Consider the following 19,818-nt stretch of genomic DNA (forward strand, 5'->3'; position numbering starts at 1 on the left):
GGAATAAAAAATATTTTAAGGGACATTGCATCCTGAAAAGATTCAAACAAAAGGAAATTATAATAATACATATTGTTTCTGTTTACATCCTTGAGGACAAACAAAGTAATCAGTCACAATCACAAACTTCCGCATTTATTTTTCTTCTTGACGTAGATATCTGTGTTTCCTGTGGCACTGGGGGCTGAACGCTCCGTGTAACCTTAGGCTTTGACAGTATATTGGCTTGTGTCCGGACGGCAGAGACGAGGAAACAAATCATGTTTTTGTTTCCGCTGACATAGTACTTCTTCCCTGGAGGGGAACAACGGGCTAATGGATTGTGGGTCTAACCTGCGTAACGGCAGCAACAGGAAGTTTGATGATCCGGCGGGAAGTCGGCTAAATCAGTGCTATCTGCTATCTGCTAACGGAAGATCTGCCCGTCTCTCTCCCACACTCTAGTCCAGGGGTCGGGAACATATGGCTCGAGAGCCATATATGGCTCTTTCGATGACGCGATATGGCTCGCAGACAATTTTGAGCTGACATTTTTTAACATGATTAACAAGTAATAAACAATTATACTGTGTCATTTTAAAGTAAAACATTTAGCAGCGGATTTGTTTTTAGTTCTCCCCTCTCCTTTCCTCCGCTCTGTCTCAGACTGCACAGCGCACACACTTACACACGTGTGTGTGTGTGTGTGTGTGTGTGCGTGTGCGTGTATAGGAGTGTGTGTATAGGTGTGTGTGTAGGTGTGGGTGTAGGGGTGTAGGGGGCGGAGCCCCGCCCGTCGCGAAACCGAGCAGAGGAGAAACTGCGCAAAGCAAGCAGTAGACCGGGGGGTCAAACTCATTCACAGAGGGCCAACATTAGTAAACACTGAAACGTGCTCATATATGAGATAAATAACGTAAGCGTTTAGTTTATTTAATAAAAGAGCACCTGTTCAATGAAACACTGATACCGCTATTAGTACTCGGAGACGTGTTATATTAAAAAATGCACACGTAAAGTTGCATTCAAATTTATATGGCTCTCAAGGAAATACATAAAAAAAATATTTGGCTTTTATGGCTCTCCCAGCCAAAAAGGTTCCCGACCCCTGCTCTAGTCTAAGGAGGCGATGTCGCAAGTTGTTTCTGCCACTTTGGATTTAATCAAAACAAACTATGAAAGCGTGCAGGGATCATGGATGTGATGTTGACCGTGAGTCTGCTGAGTCAGTAGCTGTACTTCTTCTCCCTCTGTACTGAGGAAGACTGCAGCTACACTGACTCACTATCACCTCTAGAGGAACAAGTGGTATTACAGTCTGGACGGAGCTCAGCTAGCTGTTAGCATGCTAACTTCAGGAGATATCTCTGCAACACAACACAGAGACGTCTTTGCCATAACGTCATCACTGTTACCTCTTCACACTCTGGTGGTAATGTTAGTGCATTGTTTTAATGTTTCATGTTTAAATTCTGGCAGATCTTACACATCGAACCTTTAAGTGTCCACTATAGGACATCAAAACATCAAGATGTATGCTGGGTAAACTGGTAACAGAGTCTGTGGCTGGGTATATGTAAAGCCTGCATTTCAACACTTTAGTTTTTTTCTTATTTAATTGGCATCAAGTGATTTGTATTTGATAACTCGTGCCAAGTTTTGTGCTGACCTTGTAGGCGGCTTCTGTTCTGCTTTTTGTAGATTTGTTCAAAGCACAAACTACAGTGTTGAGTGCAATGGCAGCTCCTGTATGCACGAGAGTGCGAGAGAGCACACACACGATGCTCAGACTGGCCCGTAAACCAAGGTGAGCATTTAGTTTTTGTTGTTGAACCACGAAATGTAAACATAATTTTATCTAATCTGTTATAAATTCATCCAGTGAATGAATCCAATTTACCATAATGTTTCATAAGCATTCACTTATGGAAACGGCATGCATCTGCTTTCTCAGCGTAGCTTATTATATAGTTTGTGTGATTTTCAGTCCCCATACAACCCGACTGTTGCAGTCATAGAGGAAATGCTCTGACATCACAAGGTTGTCTCAGGAGATTTTTAGTTTTATCTTTGTAGCAAAAACAACAAATTTGACCACACAAATATATTTTACAGCTCCAGGTAAGAAATGTGCACAGTTGCACTGTAACAACACAGTGGAGCTTCTGCTCCTCTCCTCCTCTCCTACTGCCACACAAATTCCAGCTGGAGTATGGTACAAATAATATACAGAGACACTGTACACACGCAGTCATATCAGAAATATCACAAAAAAGTCATTCGGACAACACGTGAGAAATGACAGCATGGGTGTATACACTGGACTAAACTGTCTCGTGGGTCAGTTCGGCAGAAACATGCAACACCAGACACTAAAAGCAAACAACTTCATGTTGTTTAATAGAAACGTTCTCGATAATAAACTAAGGTTTATTATTACTTTTACTTATTAAACCCATATCTTCTCCAGATGGTTTAATACCATCTGGAGGATTTCTATGAACATTGACCAGTGTATGGAGAGAACACAGAGGAATGTTAGTTCTCAAAATGTGATCTCAACTGAAACGTTTTGGAAAAAAGTGTATCCGTACAACTTAAAGCACAATTTTCAAAACATATTCTGAAACCTTTTGAAAGATGTAAGTAACTTTCAAACTTGGTAGACAATATAAGAGATTTAGTGAGTAGACCTGTATATTTTAAAGATACTAAACAATTGTGCATAAAGGGGGAATTCTAGTTTTATACAACGTGGGTCCAAAGGAAACATGGCAAAAGAGAGGGGTACGTTGTGCTTGTTGACACTGGAGTTATATGGTTTGCACCTTTACAATAATCCAGTGGTCTGTGTTTTATTGTGGTTACTTACTAAATGAAAATAATACAAATACGCCTCCCAGCATCACTTAGGTGTCCACACACAGATTTCACCATTACTTCACATACAGATGCCCTATTTTGGTACAGAATCTGTGTATAGTTGCTGGTGGCGAGAAAGGGAGGAGAACTGCAGTAACAACTGACCCAAGTTCAAGGTAATTAAAATAGTGCATGATAGGCGATGAAGTTATATGATTATATCACATCTTTTTGCTTAATTATACTGATTCCTCGCAGGCTGATAGCAAATGTTCTGTGGTCCAGTCTTATAAATACTAAATATATTGTTACATGTCCTACCCCTATATATATATATATATATATATATATATATATATATATATATATATATATATATATATATATATATATATATATTTATATATAATGGATTCATAGCATCCAATATTGGCCTGAAGGCGAGGATCATTTCAGTGAGCTGTGGGAATTGTTTGGTTTTGGGGTTTTATTGGGTGTCAAAACAGAGAGAATCTTTTTTTTTTTAAATGAATAACAATAAAACCCCATAAAAAAACATTTTAGGACATTGGTCCTAACAAATGTATACAAACTAAACAGGCCTAATTATCAGGGAACATCCCACCCATTGCACCACTTTCTGCTTCAATAATTTGGCATCTTTTAAACAATTAACTGAGTGTTCACATATGGTACAGCCATAGTTTAGGAGATGATGGGTTTTATAATCTATGCAGTCCCAAACAATTTGATATGATTAGCATACAGAATTATTGAGCGACCCCTCAAATATATACTCTGTATAGAAAGTAAATATATTCCCATACAGCTTTGTCAATAAATTTGTTTTTCTTAAATCTTTATGAATAAAAGCATCACATCTACGTATATACACTTCACCATTCCACCAGAGAAGGTTAAACTGCACCAGAAGGTAACCAAAATTAATTTACAGTAAAAGTTTTTATAGCGTAACCACTGGTCAGCCCGTGCTCTTGTGTCAAGGCAGAGACCAGTAACGGATCGTTTGTGTTTGACCAGCAAAATAAAAAATATAAAACTTTAATTTCATGTATACAGTATAATAGCAGTCCATGGGCATGATCACATATTTCAGACAGCACTGCTCTGTCATTTCCCTTTAGCGCTGATCCATGTCTGTACAAAGTGTGACGCAAAAACAATTCAAAATCTTATTCCTGAAGTTTGTATTTGGCTATGACTGTGAAAATCTTTTGTCCTGTCCCACTTGAGTCTGAGCGATGGGGTGGAAGGGATGAAAAGGAATGTGCTTCATGCAGGACAAAGGCTCTTCGACCAGCGGGTCTGTCTTGGCTTGGCTGTTGGCCGTCTATTTGGGCAGTGTTTGTTAGTTTGACGGTCCATCTTTCCTAGACAGTACTCTCCATCACCCAGTCAGCACTGTCTATTGTCCCCTTGCTCCCACCCGTGTCCCCCTCCTCATCGCACCGCAGCAGCATGCCATTTACAGACAGGCTCCTCTTAGTCCAGATACTGCTGATCCTGCGTGGTTTGTTGCACAGCTTAGCAGCCCCGCCGCCTGTTATGTCGCCCATGTCGAAGGACTGGCTCCGTTTTGGCTTGGAGTCCAGAGGTAGCATGAGGAGCCTGCTGAGGCTGGAGTCCAGTGTCCGGCCCAGCAGCGGCTCCATGTCTGTCAGGGGTTTCCCTGCTGCCATGGCAGCAGTACTGTAGGCTCCCGGGTCGCGGCCATGTGTCCCCCGCAGCTCCAGCGAGTTGAATGCCCCGAGCAGGTGGTCCAGGTTCGTCCGGGGCTTGGGGTTAGCTGACCTCCAAATGTTGGCAAGTGTGCTGTTGGGGCTGTATGAGCCCCCCGCCATGGAGCCGGAGGATGAGGAAGTAGAGGTGAGGCTGCTTTGAAGGGAGCCACACTTGAACTCCACCACCTCGTCCTGCAGAGTCATTTTGGCCTTGACCTTCGGCTCAGGGTGAGGCTGGGGCATAAGAAGTCCATTTTGCCCGATTCGACCCCCGTTGGTCTGAGAGTGTATGTCACTGACACTGGTCAGTTTGCCCAACGGGGTTTCAGTATCTGCAGCTTTGTAGCGCACCATGAGGATAACGATGAACACGAGCAAGGTGGCGACGATAATGCCCCCCACCACCAGGATCATGGTGCCTCCAAGCAGCTGGCTCGGCAGAGACTGGCACTGAGCGTAGTCGTCCTGGGTGAAGAAATTGCTGCAGCCCACGACGTTGGTGGCCGTGAGTGTGGTGGCCGTGTCATCCCAGGCGGCTAGCACACACAGATCGTAGCGGGTCCCCGACACCAGATTCGTCACCAAGAAGGCTTTGCTGGAGGCCGGGATCATCCTAACAAAAAATAAACAGGTTAATTACTCTATTAAGATATATATATGTTCCTCTTCTAAAATCAGCATCTGAACAGGGTACACTTGTAATTTCAGCACATGGAGACTTAACTAACTGCTGCAAGCTCTTTGCACTGAGCAATTGTTCATTAATAAAGGAGAGCCAGGATCTCCATTTGCATTCCCTGGAGTTTCTCTCCACAGCTAGGTCTCTGCAGTTGCTGCTTTAACAGACAGCCAACAGTAATTGGCTTTATCTCTCAGAGCCATCTGTCTTGCTGCAGTGAACAGAGGGTCCATTTGATATTGGAGCTCTGGAGCAGGGATAAATAAATAAGTAGAAAACTCAGGAATGGCAAGAATGACTGGAGAGTGTGGCACATTTTGTGCATGCCAATCCAGCAAGCCTCCAACTGCCCAAGGCGAGACACTCAGCGGCCAGCAGCAGAGGGCTGGAGGTTATACTTCTGCAGTGACACTGACACCTGTTGTTTAAATTATATCACTCATTCATTTCTAGAGCCACTTTCCCCTGCAGGGCTTCGCAACCTTCATGAACCTGATCGTCTAACCTTTAGTCCTGCTTTTATCTCTCTCCAAGAATTCTACCAGCTTTGTCCATTTTTCAGCTGAAAATCTACTTTGATTCTAAACTGTAGTGTTTTTCAAACTAGGTTCAGGGCCATATGGGGCCTCTAAACGAGGGGCCTGTGGAGCTGTGGAGCTGTGGAGCTCAATTGATCAGCTTAGAAAACACTAATATGGTTCATTTTAAAGGCAACTTGTTCATTTTGTTTAGAAAAACTATGACTAAATACTTTTGTCAAAAACTTTTTTTTCCATGACTAAGACGAGACGATGATGACAAGAAGTCATCAAACACTAACTGTGACGGAATCAACAGTCAATATTGATGACAAAAAAAAGTCAGGCGGATGTGCATGCAGTTCCATTCAAACTTCAATGGAGGGTACTCATCGGTCTGCTGTTTGCTGAACATATCCTTTGTGTCAACAGGACTAAAGCATGGGGATGCGGAAAGTATAAATTGGCCTTAAGGCCTTGCTCAGGGTGCTTTTTTTGGCATATCCAGATTGTATTCAGATTGAATTTACAAAATAAACATGTGAAATACAATTTTTGGTGGTGATTTGAAATGTGACTCCAATCAGATTTCTACAGATACGTCTGAGTCCGGACGCTCTGGATGCTCAAGTCGGATTTCAAATGGTCTTTTGCCTAACTTGCAACATGAAATACACACACACACACACACACAAAGCCTGCCATGACTGCATCACGGAACATCGCATTGTCTAACAGCCTCCTTCGTCGCTGAGTGTTTCTGGTGCGACGGAAGAGTTCTGCGATTTTAAAGGCAGGCGAAATGATGAAACTCCGTCACCAGCATAGCTACATACTGATGTCTAAGTCATTACCACAGCAGCTCATGCAGGTTGTGATGTATGGACAAAAATCTGATGTGATCACTTGCAAATAACAATGCGGATTTGCCTGCAGTGTGAACGTAACCTCAGACTAAATAAATCAATATCTGGCAAAATTAACACTAAAAACATGGTATTTTGCTGTTTACTTCAGAAGTCTTTTTGAAGGTGTAGCATGCAGACATCCTTCATGTAATAGAAATATGAGCTGCAGGTTTTGACCCTTGGTCAGCTCATTGTGCCAATTTATATCACATTTTTCACCAGAAGGACATTTATCCGACAAGCAACAGGGATCATAGATGAGTCCAACACTGTTTTCTATATCCCAATTAGTCACCACAGCTCAAACAAAATAAGCTTTTTTTCCTATAGAAAAGTTCCACTTTTCAAACAACTTGTGCTACAGTTCATTACACTATTATAATTGGCTGCCTGGGATTGGGAGTGAAATTCTTTAGCCTAGTGATGCTTCCGCTGTGCGCTGCTCCCTCCTGTGTCTGGGTCTAATTGATTTCAGGTTGTCTGCATAGACTGGCTAATTCATTTTAATTCATAGGAATAAAGCCCGAGTCCAGAGAAACCTATGCCCATGCTTATCACGGAGAGATAAAGTTTTTTCCCGCCCCTTCAGGCTGCAAAAGGCAATTTGTCGAGTGGCCTGCTTAGCTCCCGATGATGGCGGGAGGCCATACCATTAATCAGAGTGAAAGCAGGGGAGAGGAAGAAAAGAGTGGGAGAGGAGACATAGGAGGAGATGGGCTCTTGGCTTAGGCTTCTTTAAGCTTTGCGAGAGATTTGTCGGTTAAATATTCGACATATTTTCTCTGTTCAAAGAAAGAGCTGACAAAACAAATAAACTATTACTCCAGGCTGCATTTTGTTTTAATATCATCAACCAGTAAAATATATATATATATAAAAATATTTCATGTTCTGGATTCTTTTTTGCAAAGAATAGCTGAAACCTTATTCAGACAAATACAGACAAGGTCGTGCCAAATTGTCTCCTGGCCCATTGATTCAGCCTAAACATCGGGGTGCTGCTGGGAAAATTGATTATGCTTATATAAGCAAAATCCTTAATGGCCTCTCTCTGGCTGCTCCTCACTCTTAGACTCTGCAGCTGTATTGAGGATTAAATGGGCCGTGACATTTTTGTGTCTGTGTCTATACCCTTGAATATCTCCTGGTTGCACTAAAACATCCCCTACATCTAACTGTAATGGATGAATGCATTAGGAAGAGGAAGTTGTGATGGAAATGGTGCCACCTTAGGCCTGTGGGTTGTGTTGCAGTCTGTGCTTGATATAACTCTGATAACAGAATAGCTCATGAAAACATGAAGCCAGCACTGCAGGGAGTCTTCATGTATCTAGCTATAAGCTCTCATATGGCAGAGATATGAGCACGCAACAGCCAACATGAAAGGGAAAGGTTCACGGCCAGCACCATAACTTTAAAAAGTAGCTTGAAGTATACCTTCTGTGACAGGTAGAGAATAGTCATAAAGTCTGCTACTAACTCTAACAGTTTTCATTTGTAAGAGGATGAATGTGTACTTTTTAGTTTCAAAAAGCACACAGTCTGTAGATATTACTCTCCAATCTTCTTTTAGTTTTATTCTCCACCAGCTCCTCTCCGTGGCATAGAATGGGTTTATCGTAAATGGGATTGATGAGAGGGGAGAAGTGGGACATGGAAACACAACAAGAGGATACAAATCAATGTGGAGCTGAACTGCAGAACTGGTGATCTGTGAGATTGTAACCACGGTGAGAAACACTGATAATATGAAAGTATTGATAAGTGCAGCTTTAAGATAATGATTTCTCAATGACCAACTCTGAACTGTTCAATCCAATGGTAGAAGAAGTGTCCAGATCTTTTACTCAAAGACATGTATAAATATCAAATTACAGATTAAAGATAATTACAGGTAAATATGACTGTAGAATATGGTGATTTGTTGATGTACTGAGAGTTCAGTCTTGACCCTCTTAAGCTCCTCTGATCTGCCAAACCAAAATCACAAAATCTAATTTGTAGCCAAAATTGAAGTTGTGGCCTATTTTGCTTTGTAAAACAGAAATGCACTTAAAACTTGAAATCCAACAAATACAATCTGTCTATAACTATAACTATTATAGGAATTTAGAATTCCCAATTGCATGTATTTGCACAGGCAGTTTAGAAAAACACAAGTCTCCTACTGGAATTCTGCACTAAACGATTGAGGTGACTCAACCTACGCTGAGGATCCACGCCTATAGCCCACTTGAGACTGTATGCATAGTTCCCTATCCTATCCCATACACTCACATACGCACTGAAGGCCTTTTCAGACATGGACAAATATCATTTATCTCTTAAAGTGTCTTTAAAGGTTCAATGTGTAGTTCTGAGCCACCTGCTCCAAAGAGACAGGGGGCAGTATTTCACCTTATTAAAAAAGCCAACTAGAGTATGTCAGCCTGTAATTATTATTTATATTGTGTATTGTATTCTACAGCTATATATCTCTCTTCTATTATTATCTTATATTTACTGTGTATTTTGTCAGTCCGTCAGACCGAACTTCTTGACGTAGATCGTAGATATCTGTGTTTGCCCTGGCACTGGGGGCTGAATGCTCCCTGTAACGTTACGTTTTCACAGTTAGTATGTTGTCTTGGGTCCGGACGGCAGAGACGAGGAAATAAATCATGTTTTTGTTTCCGCTGACCTAGAACTTCTTCCCTGGAGGGGAGCGTGCAGCCGCTCTGGCGGCTCAGATACGGCCGTAGTATATCCCAGCACCGGGAGTCACAGCGGGCTAATGGATTGTGGGTCTAACCTGTGTAACAGCAGCAACAGAAGGTTTGATGATCCGGCGGGGAGTCGGCTAAATTAGTGTTATCTGCTAACGGAAGCCTCCCGTAAACAGTGACAACTGTCGTTTTCTCGTTTCGGCCACTTTGGATTTAATCAAAACAAAATATGAAAGCGTGCAGGGATCATGGATGTAATGTTGACCCTGAGTCTGCTGAGTCAGCAGCTGTACTTCTTCTCCCTCTGTACTGAGGCAGACTGGACCTACAGTGACTCACTATCACCTCTAGAGGAACAAGTGGTATTACAGGCTGGACGGAGCGCAGCTAGCTGTTAGCATGCTAACCTCAGTAGATAAGCTTTGGCAGGTAAAATATATTTATTTTGCAGGATCGTGTTTGTTGTTGTAATATTTATTGCACCACTACCCAATGTTCTAAATAAGACTAAAAACATTAATGTCTTCCAGGTGAGTTTTAATTTCTCCACCCCTGAACTTCTTTAATAATGTAATACCAAAGTCACCTGAACGTGTTACAAGTGTATTGAAAGAAATTCCATTGAAAGAAACGTTTTGCCATATAAAATATTAAAATAAAGTGCTTTTTATTTTTAATGTCGAATCCATCCAGTAATATCTTACTTCTAGTTTAAATCCACACATGGCTTTCTCTAACACTGACACTATTAAGACATAAGAACTTCCTGCTCGTTACACATTACATGTCTTGCAATTGCAGAAGTGCACACAGGATATTTCCTTTGGTCCTGGTGGAAATGTCAAGCTCCTGGAAGAAGCTTGACATTTCAAAAGGAGCTGGTGTGGTCCTGCTCAGATCAATACACTGCAGTTTGTTTTTCAGGATCGAAGCAATGAATCCAACACACTTTTCGGCTCAGCTATTAGTCAGTAATGGTGTCTTTGGGAGCTTGATTTCAGTCCTGACACATCTTTCTAACAGAGCAGCACAAGCATTAAATTCCATGACCTGATACTGTAGCCATTATGTGTGCAGTAATTATATGGTGCATTCTTACCTCAGAAGTGGATAGTAATTACATTAGGTTTTAATAAATTATGAACATGAACATGCATGAACATAGCAACATGAACCTGTATTGTTTCTGTCTCAGCCACACCCAAACCACAGCAGCAGTTTTGGAACTCAGGCAGATTAAAAACCAGAATTTCCACCAAATAATAATATTATACGTATATATATCATCCTAGGCTCAAAAATAATTTTAAATGTCCCGAAGTCAGTGTAAACTGTCATAAATTCAATACGTTCCCTTTACTTAGTTATTGTCATCTGTATTTGTTATTTAATTAGGAAATCAATGATTGCTGTAATTTAAAAAAAAGTCTTGCCGTTATTAGTTTTAATTATGTATTATAGCTGAGCTCGTGTTAGGAAGTTAAACATGTCATAATTCCCTCTCTAATATCTATTTTTTATTGTTGTGAAATAATCTCGTTCGTACAATTGAAATTATCCAAGTTTCGTGCCAGAACCTACATTTGAACACATCATAATAATGTTATAATGTACCTCCGCCCAATACTAATTTTTCTTTAAAAATGTAACTCAATGCAACCTCCATTAACGTTAGCTGTTAGCTCCGTTATTTAGGCAAGCAGGACTGTGCTGCCAACCGGCTTCAAACAGCTAACATTTACTAGCTCTCCTGCTGATTTCAACATAATAATAATAATAATAATAATAATAATAATAATAATAATAATAATAATAATAATAATAATAATAATAATAATAATAATAACAATAATAATAATAATAATAATAAATTGAATTTATATAGCGCTTTTTGAGACCTCAAAGCTGCCCAAAACATAGATTTGTTGTTGCCCCCCCCAGGGCCTTGGGCCAGGGTCATCTTTTCCCTTTGACCCCCTCTGACAGCGGCCCTGTACATGGTTCATGCATGTTAAGTTGTCCCGAGAAAATGACAGCATCAGTCATTTCTGCAGGTTCCCCAAAAAAGTGAAAACATCCTAAGTCAGGTGACGTTGTTATGGATTGACAAAGTCTGTGCAGGCAGAAGGCTGATATAGGTCAACAAATTATCAAACTTGTCTTAAGTCGTAACATACATAATATAATATTGATGTAGTATTACTAATTACTAATTACTTAATGAGAGGATTAAGATTTGACATTTTATCTCAATTTTACCATAAATACAGGTGTGTGTATTTTGCCAAGTAAGATAACCTGTGATTAAAACATTATCATATACCCAAAAAACATAACTAACTCACACATACTTGCTCATAAAGTTTGTCACTTTTCACATAGTTTGTATACTCTTACTCAAGTTGTTATTCTGATGACTGCTTTAACTTTTACTTGAGTACTTGTTATTATATAAGTATATAGGTATTATGTATAGTACGTTTTTGGCAACTCTACTCACCTCTGATTATACTGCAGTCACAAACTTGGAATATCTCAGAATAGTAAAACTTTTAGGGATTTGAAAAAGCCTTCTCCTGTTTTGAATAAATTCTCTGGGCCCTCAGGCCTTCACATTCACCCACTCTACATAAAGGATCACCTAACACCTTAAAGTAACAATGTGCCAATCATGGAAACTGGGGCAGTGATAACATTGTCCTCCAGCTCCAGTGTTTGAAGAGGAAACAGCTGACAACTCTTACTTCTTGTGCACAACAGTGGAACACAGCTGAAATTATGAAGTTGTCTGGATCCTTTGAATCGCAGCAGCTACAGACTTATTTCCAAACTTCCATTCTTATCTAAACTTTTACCAAGAGTCGTCTCCACTCAACTTTCTTCTCAATTCAGTTCGGCTTTCATAAATCAGTCTGTGAAACATTTCTGGCTGCTTTCAGAACAACGTACAGCGCAGACACTGCCCTTATTAAGGTAGGAAATCACATTCTCATGGCAGAATGAAAGCTTTATTTTAATTCCTGTAGATTTGGGGCAGCATTTGCTAACATCCTAATTGATCAGCCTGTGAAACATTTCTGGCTGCTTTCAGAACAACGTACAGCGCAGACACTGCCCTTATTAAGGTAGGAAATCACATTCTCATGGCAGAATGAAAGCTTTATTTTAATCCCTGTAGATTTGGGGCAGCATTTGCTAACATCTTAATTGATCAGCCTGGGTTGGCATTAAGGACTTGTTGGTTCAGCTCTTATCTGTCTCATATTCAAATTCAATTCTTCAGAAGACATTATTGGTTCAGTTTGAGGTCACTGCTTTTACTTCTACAGCTCCCAATCAGCCATATTATCCATACTCAAAATGAGTTACTTCCCTTTTCTACTAATGATATGCAGCTACAACTAAGCTTAGATTACAAACCGTCAAAGAGCTGCTGCATTCCTTTTTGAAATGTCTTTCTTGTAAGTTTCTTTCGCATCTAAAGTTACACAGAAGCTTAGGTTTCTTCTGTGACGATCAATGCAACGGTTCCCTCTCCTCCCCTCTGGTAGGCGCTACAGTGCACTGTACTCCAGAACGAGCAGACACAAAATAGTTTCTTTCCACAGGCTGTCACTCTGATGAACACTTAACACAGGAAACACTCGCTGTGCAATAACCAAGTAAGGCATCATAAAACATCTACTGTACCTGTAAATTATGTTTCTACACTTTTTTGTGTACATGTACATATTATCATTATAGAAAAAATATTAAAAGGAACGCATATCAACATATATATATATATATATATATATGTATATATATATATATATATATATATATACTGTATATATATATATATATATATATATATATATATATATATATATATATAAAAACAACATATATATATATATATATAAATATATACACAACATATATGTGTCTTTTGAAAGTCAGATAAGTGAAAATACAAAATACATAGCTAATTTAATTAATTAATTACTGGCTAACTTGCTGCTAACTTGTCCCATGTCCTTTGCCAGTTGTCAGAAGGTCAGATTTGCATGGATATGTATGTCATATTTATTACTTTATTTAACAATGCGCTATGATCTTCTATAATTGTGTCTTACAGGTCTGTGCTGAATGATGAATGATGAATGATCATCAATTATTGCTGCTCTGCATGTCTGCATGTGTGAAAAAATTATTCTAGTGTAGGCTGTGTGTTGCTTCGTGTTGCTTGCATGACTACATTTATTTAATAATGGATATTGTTGCTGTAATTTTGTACTAAAGTTTTGTTTCTCTACATGGCTTGTGCACTAATTGAGAACGCTGTTGTATTTGCAGTTTTTCTGGTGTCTTGTTGTCCATCACCACCTTCGCCAAAAGACTGCAGTTGAAAATGAACCAGCTGCCTGACACTGGCACATTTACAGAAATGTTGATTAGTGTGTGTTGCACCTATAAATAGGTGTATATATAAATAATAATAAATAAATAAAATGAAATAAATAAATAAAATGAAATGAAAACAGCTGTTATTTCCGTTAGTCCTGTATAGTTTGGTACATATGCTATTTACATATTTACATATCGTTAAAAGTGTTTTACAATAGTATATTCCTTTTACATATTTATATTTAAAATGTGGATTTTCAAACAAGAATGTTTTTTGAAAGAACATACAAGTATAAATTAGATGCTAGAGTTGTACTATATACATTAATTACATGAAGGACTCAAAAACCTTCTTCCTACTTAATTATCTGGGTGAAACAAGAAAGAAAATATGCTTCATAATGAAAGCAACAAAAGGCCACAGCCCTGAGGCTACAGCTCTAAATATCTTGCTTTCCACAGTTTTGAGAAGAGATTTAAATGGCATTAAGTAATTGGATTTTTTCTGGCTGGTTTCACATTCGTTTTAGAGGCTGTTGCGGTGCAATACAAGCCTCATCTATTACAGTTTCATCCCCATCAAATGATGTTGGATTGACAGTAACCCCAGCCTCCTGAGCTTAGAAATTGCCCTGGTTCTGGACTGCTGAGCATAATCGAGCCCGGTATAGAACAGCACTGTGCTTAGTGAGGGAGATATCTCATGATGAAAGGGTGATGAAGAAGGGAAAAGCGTTGCTTTTATTGCTGTTAAACAATGATGGACAATATATATATATATGGTGTTGGCTGTATCTCTGGGATGTGCCAACATCTGTGTAAAACATTATGGAAAGCTCTGTAATACACTGATTCCAATGGGAATTATGGCTGTGTGATTCTGTACATCCGACCATCTTTGTTTAACACCAGATGCTTTTCCAAAACACAACATTTTGTATGTTTAGTTTTGTGCTAAGCCTCTCATTCAGATGCCATGACCTTTTCTCTCCATGCCCTTCCCTCCTCGTCTTTCAGTAATGACCATGTACTTAGTGCTGAACAAATATTGAAAAAAATATGAACATTGCCATAATGACAACTGTCATTTCTAAATTGCACAAGGGTGCTGAGATTTCAAATTAGACAGCTTCTAAAATAAATGATTAGTATTGTGCACATTTCTTTTCAATTTAGGTGAAACTGAACATATTAAAACCATAAAAGCTGAATATAATTATCTGAATACGAACAGCTTATCATTAGGTTGTTACGACAAAAGAAGACACAAAATGAGCTTTAACTTGCGTGTGTCTGGCCACCATATTAATTGTCCAAAAAAATCACTCTCCGTTTAGGTCTGATTTGTTCTCCACCAACTCCTAAACTAGAGACTAGATGTTCCATTATGTTCGCCAGCCAGTTTCTAACTTTTCCTGTGGCTTGGTGCTGGACAGGTAATGTACAGCAGGGGTCATAGTAAAAGCTTCATTCAGATTGTTTTGCACTTTCCTGCCAATTTTCCATGCTCTGCCAGTTCTAATAGTCTTTGTCATTCCAGATCCCTCTATTATCATCCCGTCTAGAAGTTGTCCCCAGCTCTTTACACTGTTCCTCCTGATCAATACCTGCCTGCACACCTGCCCCTTATTTAATCATAATCAGCCACTGGCTGCCTTTAAGCTTCAGCCATTTGCTAGAATGTCCATGGGCCATAGAGGACATTTTGACACATGAGAATAGGAAGAGCACAGGTCTAAATAGTAAAATAAATGATGGCATAATTCCTTTTAGCTATTTTAGTTTAAGGGTCCTAGTATTGTGCATGCCGATACATTGTCACACGATCATGGTTTACTGGGACGCTTGACAAAGGCTGTGGTACATTTCAAGATTCCTTAAAGAATAAACCTGTGTATATATATATACAGGTATATTCTTTAAGGAAGTGCTTACCTGTAGATCAGGACCTCATCATCAGAGCAGTTGTACTGGAGCTGATACATCTTCACCTTGGGAGCTGATTTGCTCACTGTCCACTTGACCAGTGCTGAAACAGATGTCACCTCAGAGACAGACACAGTCCTCTCTGGTTGGGTCTTGGGTACCCCTTTGCTGATCCTTGTAGTCCCTGTGATATCAGAGAGGCGTGACTTTGGTGGTGCTGGTGGCCCAGTGCCGTTGCTGAGATGGGGGAGCTGAACGATGGACACCTCCACGGAGGCGGTGGACTCCCCGGCCACATTAGCAGCAATGCAGGTAAATGAGCCAAAGTCCTTGGAGGTGGTGATGGTGATAGTTAGGGTTCCGTTGCTGTACACTGTGGTTCGGGAGGAGTTGCCAAGCAGCCGATCCTCGGGGGAGATCCAGTGGATGGTAGGAGAAGGGTCTCCAGTTGCTTCACACCTTAGGCTGGCCGTCTGGCCCTCCAAGACCAACATTCTGTGGGTGTGCTGGGTAATAAGAGGTGGCAGACACAAAAACTCCTCCTCCTTCACATTCCAAAAATAACGACCCTTCAGGGCAGGAGGGGAGGCACAAGTCTCCAGGTCGTCGTCTCTCTCAAGCCTCCGCAGCCACAGCATCTCACAGTTGCAGTGCAATGGGTTCCCGCCTAGACTTAGTGACAGCTGGGGAGCATAGGGTGTAGTCAGGATGAATGAGTCCTGTGCACGGGCAAAGATGGGGTCTGGTGGTAACTTCTGCAAGCGATTCGAGGTCAGGTCTAATCTCGCAAGCTTTTCCAGGTCAGTGAAGGTACCCTCTGGAATAAAGTCCAACAGGTTGTGGTCCAGACTAAGCTGGTGCAGGTTAATCATCTGGCGGACTGAGTCCCAGGGAAGGGAAATTAGGTTGTTGTAGGAGAGATCCAGATCCTCCAAGGTAGGTGCTATGTCCTCAAAGGCCTTGTCATGGATGCGTCTCAGTTGGTTGTTGTTAACGATGAGGTGCTGCAGGTTGACCAAGCCTCGCATGTCATCAGGGCCTACCTCCATTAACCGGTTGTTGTCCATATGAAGCGAGCGCAGTGTTTCCAAGTCACCAAATGAGAAGGGCTGAATGTAGCCGATGGTGTTCCTGGAGAGGGTCAGGTCCACCAGGTCTGTCATATTGGCAAAGTCCTGTTGTGTAATGCGGAGGATGTAGTTTCCTCCCAGACGGAGCTCAACCGTGCTGCGGTCAATGTCCGAAGGCACGAATAGAAGGCCTTTGGATGGACACAACGTCCCCAGGGATTCGGACAGATTCTGACATACACAGTACTTAGGGCATGCATGGGTGATCATCACTGTGGCTCCCAGTACCAGCAGGCAGCAGATGATGTGGTCCATGATAGAATCATACATAGGAACCTGTGTGAGAAACATAAAGAAAAATAAAGACGGATGAGTTAAAGGTAACATTGGTAAACATTATCTTTAAAACTTCTTCATCATTTCAACAGGGAACCTCTGAAAGAACATAGAATCTGGGTTAAACGGGTTAAACGATCTGAGATGGAGCTACAAGCCTAACTATGCCTTACCAGAAATGATGAAATAATAATAATATCCATCTGTTAAATGGGATCACTTTAAATGTCTGTCTGCATCATTTGAAGAAAGATGTGTAGAATTTTTTCAATGGTCACTTCCTCATTCAGAGAAAGTAGTTGCATCCCATTCAGAGGAATGACCAATGATAACAGATGGTAATACACTTGGATTTGGTGGAAAAGGCTCTGCTCTTTGTGTTAGCTCCCGAAGAATTTGAGTTGCTTCCCTCAATGCTAGTCAAATTATGTTGGGAAAACTAATACTGCGTACATGAACACACACTTACTAAAAAAAAAAAATCTCAGTTAGCAGTTAAGCAGGAGGTGCTTGGGGTGGTGGAGTTGCTGAAGGAAATGACATTAGCACGAAGTGTCAGGACTGAGAAGTGTCGGGTTATATAATGGTCGCGTTCAACACCGTTACAAATTATTTGGACATTATTAGTCACGTGGTTGCGAAACAGCTGGTGGTCAAGCATGACTGAAGCAGTTGATGCCAAGCAGCTGATGGAAGTGTTCTGCCTGAAGTAACGTTGTGCCCCATGAGTACAATCTTGTTATTACACGTTTGAAGGGAGGCCAAAACTGTGGGATAAAATCCAATAGTAATTTCATTGACATTTAATTCAAAACAATATACTGTTTATTGTCAATTGTATGCATCTTGTGTCTGTCTTGTACAGTGTGTTCCATGATGGCATGTCAGTCTTCGGCCCTTAGGGACACTGGATCTATTCGGGATGTGATGTAACCCAGATCTATTTCTCTGGGTGGATAGAGCACTCAGGTGTATAGAATTCTGCAATCATAATGTAGTCCTGCGATCAGGAAATACAGTGCAACAACTCAAGTGCAGAGCATTAGACAGCAGGCGCTCAGAGACTTGGTGTGAGCTGGAACAGCGGGCTGCCGCGGGGACTGTGGTGATAAGCTGTATCTTTTATGGGACAGTCATAAATTAGCATATCTTAGTAGTCAAATAAAATAGGGCCATTCCAGCCTACTACACATGATGCAGTCTCCTCCCTTCCTTGTTACCCCATTATGACTGTAGAGACAACCTGCAATTTTATTCATGCATTTTTGCACATGTGATAATCTTTCTGACAAACAGCGTAATAACTTTGATAAAGGCAGCAACAGCCTAAAATAAAAAAGTATTCCAAATTAATTCAGTATACCACTGTGCTCATTTACATGCAGTGCCATTATTCAATGTTATTATTTAGAACAAACACACAGATAAACAGCATGAAATAATAAAAACAGCATGCTTTCCAATATAAACTGAGATCATCCCTTTTTTCCTTGCTGGCTCACACATGCATGCACACATCTACATCTGTACAGTGCACACATACACTCACAGATGGCTGCACACACCCACATTCAAATGTTCAAACACTCAAGTACACACCATTGCATTACCGAATATAGTCTGTGATGAATCCTATATTTGCATTGAGTTTGACTATTTCTATTCCTATCAACTGCAACCGAACATTCTTTTTAATAGTGTAATATTACTCCATTTCCATGATTGTCTAATCTTTGGTAGAATATGTACCTGTATTTATCTGATCACATGGGACAGTATGTCACTTGATCCTGAGGTAAAAGTTACAAAATTTTGTGACTGACTTTCTGGCAGCTTGTTTTTATCTGGTGAAATATTATTTTTGGGGATTTTTTTTGGTGCAGTTTCTTTTCAAAATGCAGATTAGGTAGATTACTGGTCCTCCTGCTATTTGCAAAATAATTTTGTAATCCTACCTGCTGTTGTTTTACGAATGAAATGCCTGTGCACCAAAACAAATCCTAAGAACGCTCTACCAGACTATTTGTATGGAACAACAAATGCAAAACTTTTCATCGACTGATGCTATTTTAAAAAATCAATATTAGATCAACAGAGTGATATGAAAAATGGCCCAGATTATTGCTGTACCCAAGGACCCAAGTATCCAAAGCGCCTGAAACTGTTATTAATAAACTTCATGCGCTGTTGATTGGTTATTTTGCCCCAAACTTCAGCCTAGAATACGGTACATTACAAATGACCTGCAAAGTCCTTAAGTATGTGCTCACTGGGCTTGGGGTACACAAATAGAAATCTTCCATCACAGAGAGCAGGGCACTGAGGAAGAGTGTTTAGTAAATCATCCGGTCAAAGTCAAGGGCGCTCTGTGGAGGATGGATGGTGTGGAGGTCAGGGAGTTAGCAAAACGAGATCTCTCCTGACAAGTCAAGCATGGCGGCCATGCAGGTGAGTCGCTCATATGTTGAACAGCGCCAGGACAGCAGTAATCAGCGAAGGCCTTGAAGTGAACACCCATCACAGCTCCTGACAGACAACCCTCGGGGCCCGCCAGGCACTAGCCTTCATGCCCTATCTGGCCCAGAGGTGAATGAGTAGCGACCAGCTGGAGAATCATTTCACTGCAACTCTTATTTCGACAGCGGCAGGCCCCTACTGTTGCTGTAGAAAGACTTGGAAATGTTCTCAGTGTTGTCATGATAAC

At 40.6% G+C, this 19,818-nt stretch overlaps 1 protein-coding gene across 1 annotated transcript in view; it reads right to left on the bottom strand.

Moving 5' to 3' along the window:
• Positions 1-3,268: 3,268 nt before the first annotated feature.
• The window catches only part of lrfn2b (leucine rich repeat and fibronectin type III domain containing 2b), a 125,168-nt gene continuing 108,618 nt past the window's right edge, over positions 3,269-19,818 (bottom strand). Inside the window, exons 5-6 of the mRNA XM_029425713.1 lie at positions 15,718-17,114; positions 3,269-5,196 (exon numbers count right to left, since the gene is read on the bottom strand). Coding sequence (XP_029281573.1) covers positions 4,233-5,196; positions 15,718-17,108 — 2,355 coding nt within the window. The 5' untranslated portion in view covers positions 17,109-17,114 and the 3' untranslated portion in view covers positions 3,269-4,232. The remainder of the gene's footprint in view (positions 5,197-15,717; positions 17,115-19,818) is intronic.

The sequence above is a fragment of the Cottoperca gobio genome, chromosome 24 (genome assembly GCF_900634415.1).
Source record: "Cottoperca gobio chromosome 24, fCotGob3.1, whole genome shotgun sequence".
NCBI classification, from domain to species: domain Eukaryota; kingdom Metazoa; phylum Chordata; class Actinopteri; order Perciformes; family Bovichtidae; genus Cottoperca; species Cottoperca gobio.